We start from the raw sequence: 18,433 nt of genomic DNA on the forward strand, positions 1-18,433 counted from the left end.
GTGCCTAGTAATATAGTGATTAATCACAGAATAGTTTAAAACTTCATCTGGAGCATATATAGTCATTTGGGGGAACATCTGATTCCTAGAATTAGCTAACAACCTCATATAATAAACATAATAGTGCCTGTATCCAAACAACAGTCACAGTTCAGTTTCAGGGTGGTCAGGCTGTACACTCTTATAAGTGTACAAAAGTCTTACAGTGGCAAAGATACACAGGAAAGCTCAGACTCTAAAGCAGTAGGAGAGCCAGTCTTTCAGCTGCCTGCATTCTGTACCTCACTCTGAGGATGAACATCCACGCTCAGAATACAGATGCAGGTTTCCCTCATCAAAACCAAAAATCTTGTAATTCTGATTTAAATAAATCAGCTCTTCAGCAATGAGGCAAATTCAAATCATATTGTGAGATTAAAGAACTGAGCCACAGTATCACGACTTAATGATAAACAAAAAGAAGGAATCACATGAATATTTAAAAAATCCTTGCTTTAAAGTATTACTAAAAGTAATAATTTAAACAATTTGAATTATAAGCTATGAATTTATGCAGAGTAAGGAGCTGCAATTATGTGAACTGCATTCATAATGAATACAACAAGCCTGATTTGAATCCTGCGGTTAAATTCTAACTGTTTGTGCCAAAGGAAGGTAATGTCTTGGCTGTTCCAAATTCTGATGGTCTGGCATTGGGGTCACCTACTTGTTTAATACTAGAATTTATTTTCAGGGTGGTGTAAGCTCTGGAGGATGGTGCATCACTCCTGCAAAGAGTGATGCACCATCGCTGGAGAAAAGTGGATAGAGTAGTTTCAATATCCCTTAGCCAAAAAACACAACCAGTTTTGTGTGCTGCCAGCCTCTAAACTACACTGGCTTCACACAGGAAGAGTGCTGGATCTTGGAGGACACCAGCTTAATTCTGCAGGTACCATGGCAATACCAGTATCTTATGGCTTAAAGCTCAGTGGTAAACACTGCAGCAGTCCAAGCTCTGCTACCATTTCAATATAGCTGGGGTTCCGTCTCTTTCTAGGTATTATGTTTCTGTTCCTTATCATGGTCGTTATTCTGCAGCTGCTTTGCATCTTACTACAATGTGTTCCAATATAACAAGGTTTAGGTGTATTTGTTCCGTGCAGGAAGCTCAGGAAAGTCTTCAGGTAATAGAGCATGAACACGACAGATGGGGCAGGTACTCGAGTGTTGCTTGAGCCAGGTTCTAATGCACTGCAAGAACAGGAAGATATTGAGTACACAAAGCCCAGTATCAGGAGTTCAGTTTAACCAAGTTAGTAATTGTCACTAACAGGCAAGCACACGATATTCTATGTTATTACAGTTTGCAGTAGAGAACCATTCTCCAGCTGTGACGCTGTGCTCATCAGTTTACATTTGCACCTACTTTGCAATAACAAATCTGCAGTGAACAAACAAGGAAAAAGTCACAGGCAGAAGCATCCAGTTATTCTCACATAATCCTGACTTCTTACTACAGGAAGCTACCTGTGCAGCTGCTAGCAGGTGGCAAATGCAGGGCTTACAGCAATAGCCCGTTCTGTAAGTACACTGCAAACAACTCTGTGACTTGACTACCAGATTCATCCTCTGAAAAATAAGCTTAAATTCACTCTAATGAATTATCATTTCACTTAAAAATCTAAACCTGAAAATTTTCTGGCACAGTAAGGCCACGTGGGTTGCAAGTCTTGGAGTGTAAAGTATGGAAAAGGAAAGGGGGTTCTGAACTGCTCTTAGGTGCACACAGGTTAAGAGGGGAAGGCTGCTTTCAGGAAATGGAACAAGGGCGAAACTAGACAATGTCCGTAAGCATTTGTATCTAAGCAATAAGAACAAAGTCCTTACTTCTCTGTGAAAACGATGCCCGCATTCTAGTTCACACGAGTCTCTGCTTAGCTCATCATGACATATTGTGCAAGGATCATCACTGGAGGCCTAGACATAAAACACAGTTATTTGAAAGCTGGCAACCATTAATCAACAAATTCTAATAAGTTAATGGTGTTACTAATTTTAACAAAGTCTATTTAAGCCTTTGCACACCAAATGAATGAGTCAATTATTTTTGCTATCAGTACTTGGATAATTTTATGTCTTACAAGAACCACCCAGCAATCACTTCCCGTCATGGAAACAGTGGAGAACTTACTGTAAAGTCTCGTTTCTTCCATTTTGATTTAGGTGTTGCTCCAACATTTCCCCAGGGCTGGAGACTTGGCTGAGGTGGATTCTTACTCGAAGCATTTTTAAGTGCAGGTTTTGCCTTGGGTGGGCTGGCAACGTGTTCTCCTGCACGGACTTCCTGACCCTGAGTTCCAGCCTGTGCCGCGGACACAGAGGATGGTGACTTCACAGGTCTCCCAGTTGAAGTTGGTGCCTAGGCAGGTATTGGAAAAGAATTTGGAACAAGTTTGCATTTCAGAGCCTGGCAGCAAAGGCAAGGTTGCATGATTTTCTGGGCTGTGCTGCACCAGCTCCTCTGTCAGGGATGCAGCTACGCACACCACAGTACCTTACTCTGCTGCTCCAGAATGAGATCTGTCACTCTGTTGAGAATTTCATCGAAGCTCAAACCTGACAGTGTATTCCCATTTCTTCTTTGTATGGCTTTTATGTAGCTAGTGAAGTCTGAACTGGAGGGGGAAAGACAACATTGATTATGTCTGACTGGCAACATGATGGCTGTTACCAGCATAGTTACAGCATGAGAGTACACATTAGCCTCCATGCTTGATTCATGGCAGTGAAAAGATACTCAAATGAACTGCACCAAGTTCCTGCTTCCAATACCTTACAGCGACTAGAATCTACCTTAATGATAACACACACTTCCACCCCTCACCAGCACCCCCCCCAAACAATAAAATAATGCTACTTCTATTTGGTAGTGGCTCTTAACTGGAGAAAAAACCCATAAGCCAACACCACAGGTCTGTTCCCTTAAGGAATGTCTCACTGAGTAGGAGTGAATGGAACAACTAAGATTACTCTGCTCATGAAACAGAAGCCTTCTAAGAAATCAGTTCTTCTTGTACTGGATGTTCAGAACTTCTGTTACTCAGCGTAGCATTACATTCATGAAAACAAATACCTGCTGTAATTTGGGAATATGCTCTGTAGTTGTGCAATAATATTTTCCAGTGGCTTTGGAAGCGTTCTGTTGGTTGGAAGTCTGGGAGGCCTCAGTTGTGTAGCTGAGTCATCTTGGTGCTTCTGGTTCAGCTGGACATTCTGAGCATTACTTCCAGAAATCCCTGACGGGCGAGTTGTTGGAACTTTATTGGAATACGATCCTTCCAGGGGCTTTGAGGGTGTTTTCACTGATCCACCACTTGCGGAACAAGCCTTAGAATTTGCATATGCTGGCTTAGCTCCAGCCTGTGTATTAAGTGAAGCATGTGTTAGACTTTGATCTTCAGAACTTGAACATGCAGGAAGTAAATTTGGTTGTGCAGGTGCAGAGGAACACATGACGATGGCTGGATCACCGTCTGGAGGCCTGCTTTGTTTTATCTAGAAATAAAACAATTTCACAGGAAAAACAGTGATTAAAATAAATTGAGCAGATCTCTCGAGCATTTGCAGCATGAACTGTGACATGTTTGGTCATGCCAAGGAACTGGAAGGTCACATTAATTTATCTAAACTTGCTTCATCTGGGTAAAAGCACTGCACAGAGATGCTCCGTAACAGGTACTACACGTAGAGCACCTGTCTGAAATGGGATTCAATAGGACAGCACATACACAGGTTGTTCCTTTAACTGTTGGACAGCTGTCAAGTTAATACACAGGTATAGCCTGAAATTGGTAGTAGAAACAACTGCTTTAAATAAGTGCCATCAGTTTGGAAATACAGATTTCACTGCTTTTAATGAGTTACATGATCTCTATATAATTCAGTGTAATTTTTTTTTAAAACCAGAAACATGTGTCAGCTGTAGTCATCATCCTGAAAACCTGGAGCTCACACGAGTCAGGAAGACTTCTTTTTGCACTAACAACTCTCTTCCATAAATGGGAAGAACTCGTTAAAAGTCAGTTTAGTTGTCTGACCCCATGACTGCTACTTCTTTCAGAGCATGACTGCTCTAGGAAGGTGGCTTCCTAACACACAGAACTGAAATTCTGCACTTCTTCATAGTTGGAAGTTGAACCTGCTGGTTCTTGTCCTATGTTCTTTAGTTTAGCACCTTTTCAAAGTGATATTTTACCATCCTTCTGAAGGTGTTTAGCTAATTAATGGAATTAAATAGGGAAAAAAAGTTTTCATTCAAATCTCCTTCATTTGGGCTTAATAAAGTCCTCTCAAAGCCAAAAGAATTACAGATACCCCTTCTAAAAGGTTACTCCTGTATTACTGCAGTAAAAATAGATACCAAATGCAGAACGAGAGCCTCAACAGTTACTCCCCCTCAACCTGTAAATTGGTGGTAACCAAAGGATGGTAACTTAAGTTACCTACATACTCTTAAGAGATCTGTACCAATAAATAGAAAGGAGAGACCTAGAAATAAGTGGGGAAGAACAGGCATACAGGAAGTGTAAGTGTAACTATGACTTGTGTAAGACTAGAAAAACTGTAGTAATGATCATTAACACAGTATTAGAACAGAGCCTTGTATCTAAATTATACCAAAAACCAACCAACCAAAAAAAGTCACAAGACTTTCTGCAGAGAATATATATAAAAAGTTGTCTTGCCTCTTCAGCAAATTCACAGATTTCCTATGTGTGTGCATTATGAAAACATTTCACTTACTGAGTCCATTATCTCCCCTATTTTTAGGGATGTCTGAATCGTCTTCCCCTTAATCCACACCATCCCAGGTACTGTGGTTGCTGAATGCTACTCGTCTTCAGGGCTGGGCATCACCTCCCTGCCCTGCTTTCAATACTGCCATCAGTGAACATCTGCACCACTGCTGCAGCTAGCTTGGCTATATTTTATTAGTCAGGTGACTCCCCACAGCTGTGCTCATGGACAGTTCAAGAAGTACTGACTTGATACTTGATTCAGAGCAGCCCTGCAGAGAAGGACTCGGGGGTGTTGGCTGATGAGAACCTTAACATGAGTCGGCTTCAGTGTGCACTCGCAGCCCAGAAAGCCAACCGCATCCTGGGCTGCATCAAAAGGAGCATGACCAGCAGGTCCAAGGAGGTGATCCTGCCCCTCTATTCTGCTCTTGTGAGACCTCCCCTGGAGTATTGTGTGCAGTTCTGGTGTCCTCAATATAAAAAGGACATGGAACTGTTGGAACAAGTCCAGAGGAGGGCCACGAGGATGATCAGGGGACTGGAGCACCTCCCGTATGAAGAGAGGCTGAGAAAGTTGGGGCTGTTCAGCCTGGAGAAGAGAAGCCTGCTTGGAGACCTCACAGCAGCCTTCCGGTATCTGAAGGGGGCCTGTAAAGATGCTGGGGAGGGATTCTTCTTTAGGACAAGGGGTGAATGCTCCATCCCTGGCAGTGTTCAAGGCCAGGCTGGACAGAGCCTTGGGTGACATAGTTTAGTGTGAGGTGTCCCTGCCCATGGGCAGGGGGGTTGGAACTAGATGATCTTAAGGTGCTTTTCAACCCTAACTATTCTGTGATTCTATGACTTTGTCCTTGTTCCAGGAACAATCACAGGGTATGGAATTAGCTAACATGACTTAAGCAAAGCATTTGTGGAACTGTTGGCCCATAACAAAATGTGTTTAAGTAGTATTTATCTGGGATGTAGTCATTGAAGATGCATTTCCATAAATGGCTATGCTCCATCTAGTTCACAAGAGATAGAATTGGAAGTTGATTTTGGTATTTGTAATCAGTTACACATGTCAGTGTAATGGGGCCTTGTCCCTATGGATTTTGGTGCTACAGGAAAGTCATGACACACAAAAATATTAGTCCCAATTTAGATAGAATATGAAGAATTTTAAAGTTAAAACAGCTTGAGATTCTCAAAGGACTTGATAACCTTCTTACTGGCCTTCATCATGCTAATCCACAGTCACCTTTTCCTTTTGACAATTACCTGGACTTATGGAGAGACAGCTTACTTTGTGTTCAAGTTCTTTATGTACATATCCTGTAACAGGTAGCCATGTTAATTCAAACTTAAAGAACTTCTTAACAAACAGCTATCAAATGTAAGATACATACTAAGACACTGGGAGGAGAAGGAAGATCCTCAGTTTCCATTTTAGTGAGGCAGTTCCGTGCACCATTTTTCACCATCTGAATTTTTTCTTCATACTCGGTCTGCAGAAGAAACACAAATTATCCTCCACATCAGCATTAACTAAAGCTCACTCTGTTTAAAATGGCATGAACACAACTACTTTTTTGCAAGACACCAATGATATACCAGGCCTTTCAAACAGAGGCGTGAGGCTACCATTTGCTATAAATGAGGTACTTGCACTAATACTTGAAACGGTTTGGGAAACCCTTTCTAGTTCCTAAAACTCAGTCTTTACATCTTAACTTTTCTGTTGTTTTTAGAGAAGTTGCATGGATTATCTGAAATTCAAAAAGTACAAAAGTACCAAGAGTAAGAGTGAGATGCAATTTTGAAGCAAATGTATAAAGGACAGATTTTTGCCTTTATGAAATTGAAGTTAGCCATCGTAATTTAACTATACTTAAATAATCTGGACTTAAATCTGTGCCTTTCTTTTGTAATTTAAAAATTGCAGTTCAGCATTTGCAGGACAAGCTACTGGTGTTTTAAAAAAGGAATGCAAAATTACTTAAGGTATTCTGTTTTAATTTCCAACATTCAACTTAAGGCTCTTTAGGAGAAGTTAAGGCTTACCTCTACTTTTTCCAGTTGTTTCTTTATGTTTGAAATAAATACTTCCCAGGATTCAGTTTGTGACTTCAACTTAGGTGCTGCCGAAGCTGAGCTGCTGAAGCATTCAAGATGTCAGTTAAACTCCAACATTCCCATTATTTTTGTTCAAGATCATCGGTTTTAGTACCACAGTTAGTTCTTTTCCCTACCAGCTAAATCACAGCTAAAGATTCGAGCAATATTAAAACCAGTTAAATGACCAGTACTTGGATCCTCTCCAATCTCAGAAGTGGCTTCCTCAAATGTAAGTTGGTATTTTCTGGCAATATAAGGAAATGGAACCTGTCATAGGTTTTTAAAAAGGTAACACCAAGGGCTTAATTAGGTTCTCGTAAGGAAGAAAACAATGTTGTTGCATGCCCAGCAGCTTTGTTTGCACTCTTCCTTATTTTCATTGCAGCCCTTCACAGCAATACTGTGCAGGAATAACTAGAATGTTCCCAGTAGCCTGATCTTCCCTGGCTAAGAAATAATAAGACAAGAAGCTTGCTCCTGCTTAAATATCACATATGTTGGTAATTTCATATTACAAAGAAATTCAGCTTCAGGAAAGATGTATTTAACTATTATGTTTCTATGCACCTTTCAAGCTGACATCCCTTTCTGAGCAAAACTGACTTGTTGAGATGAAAAGTTATTTGTATGTAGCTACTAATAGTACTGAAATTTCTGGTGTAAACTCTCCATACCTGCTCAATGACTTCAGCATCTTGACATTTGCTTCTGCTTTGGCAGCTATGCCATTTAGCTTGCATACTTGAGTTTCCTTCCAGTTTTTGAGTACTGATATCTGTAACAAAACAGTGTAAAAAAAAAACATGCAGTAAAAGCAGTGCTGTAGCAGAAGGGATAAAACCTCAAATAGATTTTAATAAGCATGTGAAACAATAGTTTGATGATACAGACTACAACACACATAGAGTTCCTACAATGAGCAATTTCACATGCAATTAACAGCCCTGGCAGGCCTTCAGGAGGATAAAAAGGCTGCATTTATTTCAGCTGATAGTAGAAAGCTTCCATAAATGTTCCATTTGCAATTTACCCTATATATATATATTTATATATGTATAAATACACACTTTAAGTAATTAAGGCAACCTTTTAAATAAAGCATAGTTGAAAAATAATGTCGACCAACAATCTAATCTTTTTATAAAAATCCCAAGACAGCCTTCAAGCCCTCTTAAGAAGGGAGAATTGTCTGTGATATTCAAAGCATGGCCAGTATAAAACATACTGGTTTAGAAAAAATCTTGGTATTTCTCAGTACTCTCCTTTCAGTGAAACACACACGCTGGTTGTTACATTCTGATTCTAGCTCATAAAGCAGCAGCTATACATTGTGACTTACTTTAAACAAGAAATTTTCCAAGCTCCTATGGTTAATTCTTGCTAATGGAATGTATTCATAACAAGGGTAAGTATGAAACTCAATCACTAGTTGAATTTTGTTTGGGGCAATACTACATCCCCCAGATTCTTTTTAACACTGGTCAGTAATAACAATGTGCTTTGATGATCTGTGAAGTTTTCTGTAGGATAACATCATGGGCAGCACTTTTGATATATGCTTATGAAAAGTTTTAGATGCTATTTAAAAAGTAAGTAAGGCTTCATCAGTTGTCTTCCCCACCTACTATTAGTGCAAATGATCCAAGCTTTTGCTAAAGTTAAGATATTTTGTTTGTACCTCTGCTTTAACAGCTCTTTTCACACACTCTTGGTAGTCATCTTGACTCTTTTTTATAAGCTCTTCCAATTTTACTTTTTCACTAGCAAGTTTATTACTGTGAAATAGAAAAAAAAAAAGAAGTTAAATATTTGACTAATGTTTGACAGACGAGTATTTAAAATTTATGGCATTTTGGAGGTTTTCTACAAGTAAACTCTTCTTCAGAATGGCACATCTCCATTTACATTGTTCAGCTTGTGCTTTCAAGTACAGCACCATGCTCATGCAGCCCTACTGCTGGCTCCACAGGCACAGCCTCCCTATTTCTTCACCACTTCTCACTGTGCAACCTAAAAGTTTACAGGAGTTTGCCTACTGCAGTCATGCGAGTGTGCCTGGCCACATAGATGAAGAATGTACCTGTAAATGAAAACTTGTCTTTGTACTATGTGCAAATGAGTTACTTCTAGGAAATGTTAGGTAACACTAAGTATGTTTAGGACTACACGTGTGTGGACGTGCAAAGCTACACATAGCAATTCAGCATGTCTGTACCACAGCCAACTTCTAACACATGTTTGAAAACACAACATCATATAATCAATGTTGAAAATAATGTTGAAAAGCCAGACTTTTATTATCCTAAATATCTAAAAGAAAATAATATTTACTCACAATAAGTGAACATAAACTAACTTCAAATAAGAGACAGAGGTTAAAGTGCTTGTTTTTTCTAATCCTTTACCCAAAGAGAGAACTCAATAATGATGAGTCAGCAGAAAAATGTAAATATTGATGAAAGGTACAAGAGTTTTACCTGGTCTCGAGATATGTATTTAAATATTCTTTATACTGCTTTTCCTTCTCATCAATGGTCTTCAAATACCTAGAGTAATCAAACATTTATTAAGCTTGTACTGAAAAATGTTCATTAGCAAATACATAGCATGTTCCTATAAAACAGTGAGAACTGCACAGCAGTAACAATGCTGTTTAATACTGTAAGTACATTTAAATGTACTCCTAATTAAGCAGTAACTAATGTAAAAGCAGGCTGATGATTTTTTAAGACAAATTTACCCCAAACTATTTAGACTAATGATAACGCAGCAGCATTCAGGGCCAGAAGTCTTCTCAGGTCTGTGAACCTGGAGAGAACTTAAAAATACAGTAAGAATTGACAAATCTGACTAGAGAATTTATCCTAAGTCAGTTTCATCAGTTATCTAGAAGCTATTTTAAGTATTTACCTGTAACTTAAAAAATCAAAATAGCGAAAGCAGACATGTACAGATTTCATAGAATCATAGAATCACAGAATCATAGAATAGTTAAGGTTGGAAAGGACCTTAAGATCATCTAGTTCCAACCCCCCTGCCATGGGCAGGGACACCTCACACTAAACCATGTCACGCAAGGCTCTGTCCAACCTGGCCTTGAACACCACCAGGGATGGAGCATTCACAGCTTCCTTGGGCAACCCATTCCAGTGCCTCACCACCCTAACAGTAAAGGATTTCCTTATATCAATCTAAACTTCCCCTGTTTAAGTTTTAACCCATTACCCCTTGTCCTATCACTACAGTCCCTAATGAAGAGTCCCTCCCCAGCATCCCTATAGGCCCTCTTCAGATACTGGAAGGCTGCTATGAGATCTCCAAGCAGCCTTTCCTTCTCCAGGCTGAACAGCCCCAACTTTCTCAGCCTATCTTCATATGGGAGGTGCTCCAGTCCCCTGATCATCCTTGTGGCCCTTCTCTGGACTTGTTCCAACAGTTCCATGTCCTTTTTATGTTGAGGACACCAGAACTGCATACAATACTCCAGGTGAGGTCTCACAAGAGCAGAGCAGAGGGGCAGGATCACCTCCTTTGACCTGCTGGTCATGCTCCTTTTGATGCAGCCCAGGATACGGCTGGCTTTCTGGGCTGCAAGCACACACTGAAGCCGGCTCATGTTCATTTTCTCATCAACCAGTACCCTCAAGTCCTTCTTTGCAGGGCTGCTCTGAATCTCTTCTCTGCCCAACCTGTAGCTGTGCCTGGGATTGCTCTGACCCTTGCACTTTTCATGGTTAAACTTCATGAGGTTGGCATCAGCCCACCTCACAAGCGTGTCGAGGTCCCTCTGGATGGCATTCCTGCCCTCCAGCTTATCAACTGAACCACACAGCTTGGTGTTGTTGGCAAACTTGCTGAGGGCGCACTCAATCCCACTGTGCATGTCAGCAATAAAGATGTTCAACAAGACCGGTCCCAACACCGATCCCTGAGGGACACCACTCGTTACTGGCCTCCAGCTGGACATTGAGCCATTGACAACTCTTTGTGTGTGGCCATCCAGCCAGTTCTTTATCCACTGAGTGGTCCACCCATCAAATTGATGTCTCTCCAATTTAGAGACAAGGATGTAATGTGGGACAGTGTTGAATGCTTTGCGCAAGTCCAGGTAGATGACATCAGTGGCTCTGCCCCTGTCCATCAGTTCTGTAGCCCCATCATAGAAGGCCACCAAATTGGTCAGGCAGGATTTCCCCTTAGTGAAGCCATGCTGGCTGTCACCAAGCACCTTGTTGATTTTCATGTGCCTTAGCATGCCTTCCAGGAGAATCTGCTCCAAGATTTTGCCAGGCACAGAGGTGAGACTGACTGGGCTGTAATCCCCTGGGTCATCCATTTTCCCCTTCTTGAAAATGGGGGTTATATTTACCTTTTTCCAGTCGTCAGGAACTTCACCTGACTGCCATGATTTCTCAAATATGATGGCCAGTGGCTTAGCAACTTCATTTGCCAGCTCCTTCAGGACCCACGGATGGATCTCATCAGGTCCCATGGACTTGTGCACGTTTAGGTTCTTAAGATGGTCTCAAACCAGATCCTCTCCTACAGTGGGTGCAAGGTCTTCATTCTCACAGTCCCTGCATCTGCCTTCCAAGACTTGGGTGGTGCAGTCAGAGCCTTTGCCAGTGAAGACGAAGGCAAAGAAGTCCTTAAGAACCTCAGCCTTCTCCAAATCCAGGGCAGCCAGTTCTCCCGATAGCTTCTGTAGGGGGCCTACGTTGTCCCTAGTCTGTCTTTTATTCTCTACATACCTATAGAATCCCTTCCTGTTATCCTTAACATCCCTAGCCAAGTTTAATTCTGACTGTGCCTTAGCTTTCCTAACCTGGTCCCTAGCTTCCCGGACAGCATCCCTGTACTCTTCCCAGGCCACCTGTCCTTGCTTCTACCTTTTTTTAAGCCTCTTTTTTCATTTGAATTTTCCTCAGCAGCTCCTTATCCATCCAAGGAGGTCTCCTGGCCCTCCTGCTGCACTTCCTTCTAGTTGGGATGCAACACTCCTGAGCTTGCAGTAGGTGATCCTTGAATATCAACCAACAGTCTTGAGCCCCCCTGCCCTCTAGGGCTATATCACATGGAACTGTACTAAGCAGGTTCCTGAAGAAGCCCAAGTCTGCTCTCTTGAAGTCCAGGGCAATGAGCTTGCTGCACGCTCTTCTCACTATCCTGAGGATCTCGAATTCAATCATCTCGTGATCACTGCATCCATTTCAGTCTACTACTGTGATAAACACCTATCTGGTTACACAGCCAATCATCAGGTTACCTAAAGATTTCTGAAGTCTTTGGAATGCTGCGGAAAAAGCTACTGATGATACTGCATCAAATGATGCATGATTTATTTTTCAGTACGTCAGTGACATGATCTCATGGATACTTGTTGGCCACGGTAGAAGTTGCTTCTTGCTCCTCCACAGCCAGAAGAGCCCACTGCCAGGGGAAGAGCTAGGTCTGCTGCACACAGACAGGGTTATGATGGGCTTCACACATTGATATTAATGATTTAAGTTCTATGGAAAACTCTGCAGACTTCTGTTGAGATAACTCAATAGATACACTCAGTTATGTGGTTCTGGCAGTCTTACTTGAATCTAGGAAACAAGTTATAGGACTAGAAAAGGAGGAAATGTGCATCCTTGGATGACCCTCAGGCTACTGTGGCAGAAACGGACAAAAAGGCTGACCAGAGTTTGGTTGGTTTGACTGTACAACAGAAAGAGAAAGAATGAAAATGGAAATGAAAATTTCAAGCTAATCATAATGCAGTAGAGGAGCACGCTGAGAAAGCAACAGTAAGTCATAAAGGAGAAAAGTGAAAAAGCAGTGCTACAGGATTCTGGAAAATGTTGAGATCTTGAACAGTGAAGAAAGTGCCATTTGTTAATTAGGTTAAATAATGCTGTACATAGATCCTATTAACAGCAGCTCTAATCAAGAATTGCATTTAACTAATTTCAGAATGACATAATCAGGGCAACAAGTCTGAGTTTTCACTATGCATACATCACGGTATCAGGAGATACTAAAACCACAGTCTATCAGAAATCACTGTACTTACGGCTGCTTAAAAAAAAAAGAAAAATCAAAGGGAGAGTGATGTAAATCAGTATTTAAAATTAGTACCTCTCACTGGTATCTGTATGCTTTTTAGCTGTGTTCCTTAGTGCTTTAAAGTTCTCTTGAGTTTCTTTTTTCTCCTGTTGCCATTTTTTCACTTGCATTTCTAAGTCTCGATGAAACCAATCCAGTTCAGTCTTTGATAACTAAAAGCAGAAAATAAGAAAACATTATTTCTGAAAACACTATTTTATTCAAAAGCAAGTTAGAGCAGATTGCTGGCACTTATGATCAACAGCTAAGCCAGTGAAAAGTACAGTAACATGACTTTTACTAATGGTTAATTTTGCAGCCAGCTAATAGAAGAAACCCCGTTCCACAGTGTCACATACAAATACATACTGAAGTCCAGATCAAAATGCAGCTCAAAATCAGAACTGATACTGTTCTATCAGCACTAACAACCAGGAAGTTATTATTCATAACAGAGCAAAGCAGCAGTGGATTTTATGGCTGCCATAACTGCTCAAGAAACTCCAAACAAGCAATGTAGCATCCATGAGTCATTAAGTAATATAAAAAAATACTGTTTACAAAAGTGCCTTCAATGCCAATGGACGAGCTCACCCACCCCACAACTGGAATGGTTTCAGCTCAAACCCTTCTGAGCTCATGGTTTACCAAATGTTGGTAAAGAAACAGATGTGAGTTTCCATAAGCCCTTATATGAAGGTTTGCCAGCCTACTTTTAGGCAATGGCAAAGCTAGGGCTCAGGAGCTCCCAAGCCGCAGTACAGGAGTTTACTTCAACATGCCACTGGAAGGAAAAATATACATAAAACTGAGACTGAGTGACAGGCTCCATCTTACTAAAAATAAAAGAGATGGCATGGGGAGACATGGCTTTAGCGTCACCTGATTTTTGTTTCATAAATGGAAAAATTCCTTTTCATGTAGACCAATGGGCAGCCTGTAGAATCTAGAGCTTTAACTATAAAATTAACCTGTCAAAGTGATTAACAAGCTGACAGTGTTATTTGGGGATGAATCCTCTTGCTCCTAGCCATTTCCAAGGAAACAAAGTCTGTCAGCAAACCCAACATATCAAGACAAAAGTAAGGGTCAGCGATGTAGGGCTCTTTTGTTCTCAGGCTGAACCAAAAAAACTAATGCCAATCCACTAGATGGAAGCAAACAATATCCTACATGTTTGAGTGTGTTCAAAGGACAATGACACACAAAGACTGGGAGGTTTCCCAAGTTAGACTTCACAGCAGTGAGGACTGCCTCACTGCAAGTTTCAAAAACACTGCTGATCAATTACAACCAATTTTGTGAACCAGTGCAGTTTGTGCTATTGCTGCATGGATAAAAACATTACCTCAGTCTCTTGAACATTTCTCTTTATGAGCTCTTTTAAAGCACTGGTTTCTTCTGAGCTTCGGTTTTGTAATTGTTCATATTTTTCCTGTGCTTCTTTAAGTTGTTCTTTTAATACTTGATGCTCCTTTTCCATACGTAGGATATCTCCCTGAAAACAAATCAGTTACAAAAACAATCTAGCATTTGTTTCCACAGGGCAGCAAACATTTGTGATGTCTAAAAGGAGCAGCCTGCTGTCAGGTGAGATTCAAAGTCTTGAGTCTGGTTGGGGTGGGTTTTTTGGAGGGGTTTGTTGCAGGAAGTAAGAGGGGGTTGTGTTTAACAGAAAGTTTTGTAAGTTTCAGTCCAGCTCAGGAAGTGAACATTCATGCCTGACCACAAGTGGAATGTAACTAGTTCAAAGGCCACATTTTCTCACTTCTGTCTCCTGGTACAGACATAAGACTGCCAGTAACATCAGTCTGAGCTGTCTATATGCCCAAATGGAATATTTAAATCAAACCTCCAGATTTTTGGAGAGGAAATACTAAATTTCCCTAAAATGTACTCCAACAGCTGAATAGATACAAAACAAAGCTCCAAAACCTCGTTGTGAGCCTATGTGAAGTTTTCAAGGACATCACAGAATGCAGCCCAACACGAATCAGGGGGCAGAACCCAACACCACACAACACCAAAGAAATTAAAATAAAAAAATATTTGCTAAAACACATCATTTTCAGAGAACATTTTTTTTTTTTTTTTTTTACTATTAAATTTCTGGGCATTCTTTAACATTCTTCATTGAGTAATATGAACAAATACTAGGTAACTTACTTGTTGCATTTCAAATGGATGAAAAGGCAAAGTATTAGTTTCCCTATCAGCTACTTCACGATTTACCTAGAATACAAAGAATCATTAGTTGATTAAAAAGCTTTCCAGTTTATATATGCAACTAGTAGGTCAGCTCTGTTTTGGAGCTTTGGTACCTAACCTACAATTTTACAAATCCAACTCCATTCCAAAGTAGATCTATCTACAAAGTAAAGAAGAAATCACACAAGTGTTTCTGAAATGGACTTCTGTCTATAATGAAAGCACTTTTTTTGGTCATGATCTTTCTCTAGTTTAATTGACCATGAAGCACTTATATCGAGAACAGTTCTCTGAGTCTTCAAACACAGCTGTGCTCTAAATGTCTGAAAACTTACGATTTGCAAAATCAGTGTCTGACAGCTCACTGCAGAGCTCTGTTTTGTGGCTCCTCCTAAACTCAAGATGGACTACCCAAATGCCTCTACTTAGAAGGGATTACACTCAAGGATCTTCCAAGTCCCTGCTTGTTTTCCTATAATACCATCCATCAAGAGCTTACTGAAAGAACAGAGTTCAAAATCTAATCATGTGTCACATTAAAGAGCCAGTTTATGATATTACTGTTCTAACAGGCTATCAGTCTATTTTGTCAGAGTAATAAAATCAGATTTGGGTAATGTTGAATGAAGAACTGTGGTAGAGTAAGGCAAACGGAAACGTATCTGTTGCTTAGTGACATTTTGATCTCTTCTAACCAGAATTCTCTAAATTAAAAACTGTTGCCTTTTCTGATATCTCTTTGTTGTGTGTGTTCAAGAACCAAACAGAAATCCCATTTCAAAAGCCCAGTCAGCCAAGCAACGAAATTCATCTGCCAAGACTGATGGCAAGCTAGCTTTCAGCAAGTGATCAGGAAAGATCTAGAGTGAAGAAAAGTTTTGGATACAAAATAAGTTTGCAAGAGAAAAAAAAAAAAAAAGAAAGTTAACATTTTCCTAATATAGAAAGCAAGAATAAAAGGACAACTTACAACAGTCCCTCTAGCATGTTGAATAATCTCTCATAAACAGATGTGTAAAACTGTCATATCCGTAACTCTGAAAACCCAGCATCTTAGTCCAAAATATTTTCTGGAACAAATGTGGATGTGACTTTTTGTCTCCCTGTTACTGGAACTATGTTTTCATGAGTGGTGTATGCTGTTCTAACTCTGGGGTACCATTAAAGAGTGAATGTTCCAGACACTATTCTGTTCAGCTGCATGCCCTGCCCCTTTCCCAGTGTTCAGCAATACCTTCTCTTTTACTGTAGGCAGTAAAAAACTTTTCAGTTTTTACTTCAAGAGAGAAAAAGAAATGTGATGGAACTTGCCCCCGGAATTCACCATACATCTGGGCCACCACTGCAAGACCATGAGAGAAGCACCAACCAGCAATGGTTAGAATGTACAAACTATCTAAATCCTCAAATATTGTGAAAGTTAAATCCTTGAACTGATTAAAAATGAAAAATGATGACACAGAAAGACTTTCCTTAACCTCTAAAGTGAAGTTTAAACTCATGTACATGCACTAGTTCAAAAGATCTGTGAAAATTTCAGGCAGAACAAAATTCAGTGACCAACTCTTTAAAGAATTACAAATGAAAACCAAGAGTAGGTGTAGAAAGTGTCAGCAACTTAAACTGCAAGTTCTAAGGAAGTGACGAGTCTGATAAACACCTCAGTTATCTTCCAACTCATGGCCTTTTTTGGGGGGAGATAAATACTAGAGGATGCTAAGTATTACTTTTAAGATCCTTTACATTTAGGTGGCTGGAGTTATTACTTGAATATTTGATCTTGAAACTCTGTACAATATTCGACCCTTTGGAAAGTTGTAAAGAAATCATTCAAACAGGAGTTGTACTTTCCACTGCTCAACACTGCCATTTATCACTTTAAAGCACCCAAATAACTGTTCATTTTAATTTCTTACCTGAACAGCTATCATCCTTGTATGAGGATTGCTTTTCAGTAGAGGTACATCTCTACTTTCTTTTTCTAACTTAATAACCTCTATACCACATTCAGCTTTGTTTGTACTATTTTCAACAGCAAAATTGTCTTCATAAAATGTATCATCTGAGTTCTCCATTTGGCACTGAGGGTCTTCATCTGTTTTTATTTCAGTTGGTATAAAGCTCCTACAGACATATTTTCTGTCTGAAACTGCTGATTCATCACTATCCTGATGAGCTACATGATCAGTATAAATATAACTAGGTTGTTGGACAATATTTGATGTGAGAGGCATTTGAGAAGGCATTAGCAATATTCTTTCATATTGACAATCCCAGGCAGTCAGAGGCAAAAATAAATCAGGATTTTTAGAATCAAAGCACTTCAGTAAAATGTCTGGAAATGAGGAACCTTTTCCTATGATATCAACATTCTGACTATGCAAAGAATGCACCGGTGTACATGAAATAGGAAAAGAACAGGGCAAATATTGTGGAGTCTTGTAATTTGCTACTGTTAAGTCCGAAGATGTTGATATATGGGGTTGCTTATGATAAGATAGAGGTTTAAACTCCTTAGCAGCTGGATTTAACTGTAGTTTGTTCTGGAAAGAGTAAGCTTCTGGCACATCACAGACTATATAGCTTTCTTCTTCATTATCTCCAGTCTCATTTCGGTTTGTATTTTCTTGAATAAGAACTTCATGCTTTCTTAAAGCAATCAGATTATCCACCATAATGAAGCGAAGAGATTTCAGAAGAAAAGCTTTCAGACCACCTTCATCTTCTACAACCTTTCGAACTTCTTCAGGGAAATGTTCATATTCCCCAACTAGTAATTTATCATTAATTTCCATCGGGCCATGTTGCTCCAAGATTAGAGAGAAATATCTTAAAAAAGAAAAAAAATAAGAAGTCGACATTATCAAAGTTTTTTTCCCCATGTAATTCTAGAACCTTTTTTCACATGTTGTATTTTCACAATAATACTTAAAAGCAAAGCGCTTCTAGAACAAATGAAGAACAACCATCTGAAAGATGGTGCTCTAGCCAAACATAATCATTTTCTGCAATACTCTTGCTTATACAAATCTTGCTGAAACATGCAGCTATTTCAAAGCATTAGTACATACTTTTATGTACTTATAGAATCATAGAATCATGGAATAGTTAGGGTTGGAAAGGACCTTAAGATCATCTAGTTCCAACCCCCCTGCCATGGGCAGGGACACCTCCCACTAAACCATGTCACCCAAGGCTCTGTCCAACCTGGCCTTGAACACCGCCAGGGATGGAGCATTCACAGCTTCCCTGGGCAA

General features: G+C 39.9%; 1 protein-coding gene across 1 annotated transcript in view; it reads right to left on the reverse strand.

Annotated features, from left to right (window-relative positions):
• Positions 1-230: 230 nt before the first annotated feature.
• The window catches only part of TTC3 (tetratricopeptide repeat domain 3), a 69,797-nt gene continuing 51,594 nt past the window's right edge, over positions 231-18,433 (reverse strand). The window contains exons 32-45 of the mRNA XM_061453603.1: positions 17,093-18,005; positions 15,135-15,200; positions 14,317-14,466; positions 13,002-13,141; positions 9,356-9,424; positions 8,557-8,653; positions 7,553-7,653; positions 6,825-6,918; positions 6,170-6,268; positions 3,116-3,537; positions 2,537-2,657; positions 2,174-2,401; positions 1,870-1,959; positions 231-1,233 (exon numbers count right to left, since the gene is read on the reverse strand). Of these exons, the coding sequence (XP_061309587.1) occupies positions 1,123-1,233; positions 1,870-1,959; positions 2,174-2,401; positions 2,537-2,657; positions 3,116-3,537; positions 6,170-6,268; positions 6,825-6,918; positions 7,553-7,653; positions 8,557-8,653; positions 9,356-9,424; positions 13,002-13,141; positions 14,317-14,466; positions 15,135-15,200; positions 17,093-18,005 (2,701 nt within the window). The 3' untranslated portion in view covers positions 231-1,122. The remainder of the gene's footprint in view (positions 1,234-1,869; positions 1,960-2,173; positions 2,402-2,536; positions 2,658-3,115; positions 3,538-6,169; positions 6,269-6,824; positions 6,919-7,552; positions 7,654-8,556; positions 8,654-9,355; positions 9,425-13,001; positions 13,142-14,316; positions 14,467-15,134; positions 15,201-17,092; positions 18,006-18,433) is intronic.

This window comes from Pezoporus flaviventris, unplaced genomic scaffold, assembly GCF_033815535.1.
Source record: "Pezoporus flaviventris isolate CSIRO_AGI_PZ_B2104156 unplaced genomic scaffold, CSIRO_AGI_Pfla_v1 ptg000015l, whole genome shotgun sequence".
Classification (NCBI taxonomy): Eukaryota; Metazoa; Chordata; class Aves; order Psittaciformes; family Psittacidae; genus Pezoporus; species Pezoporus flaviventris.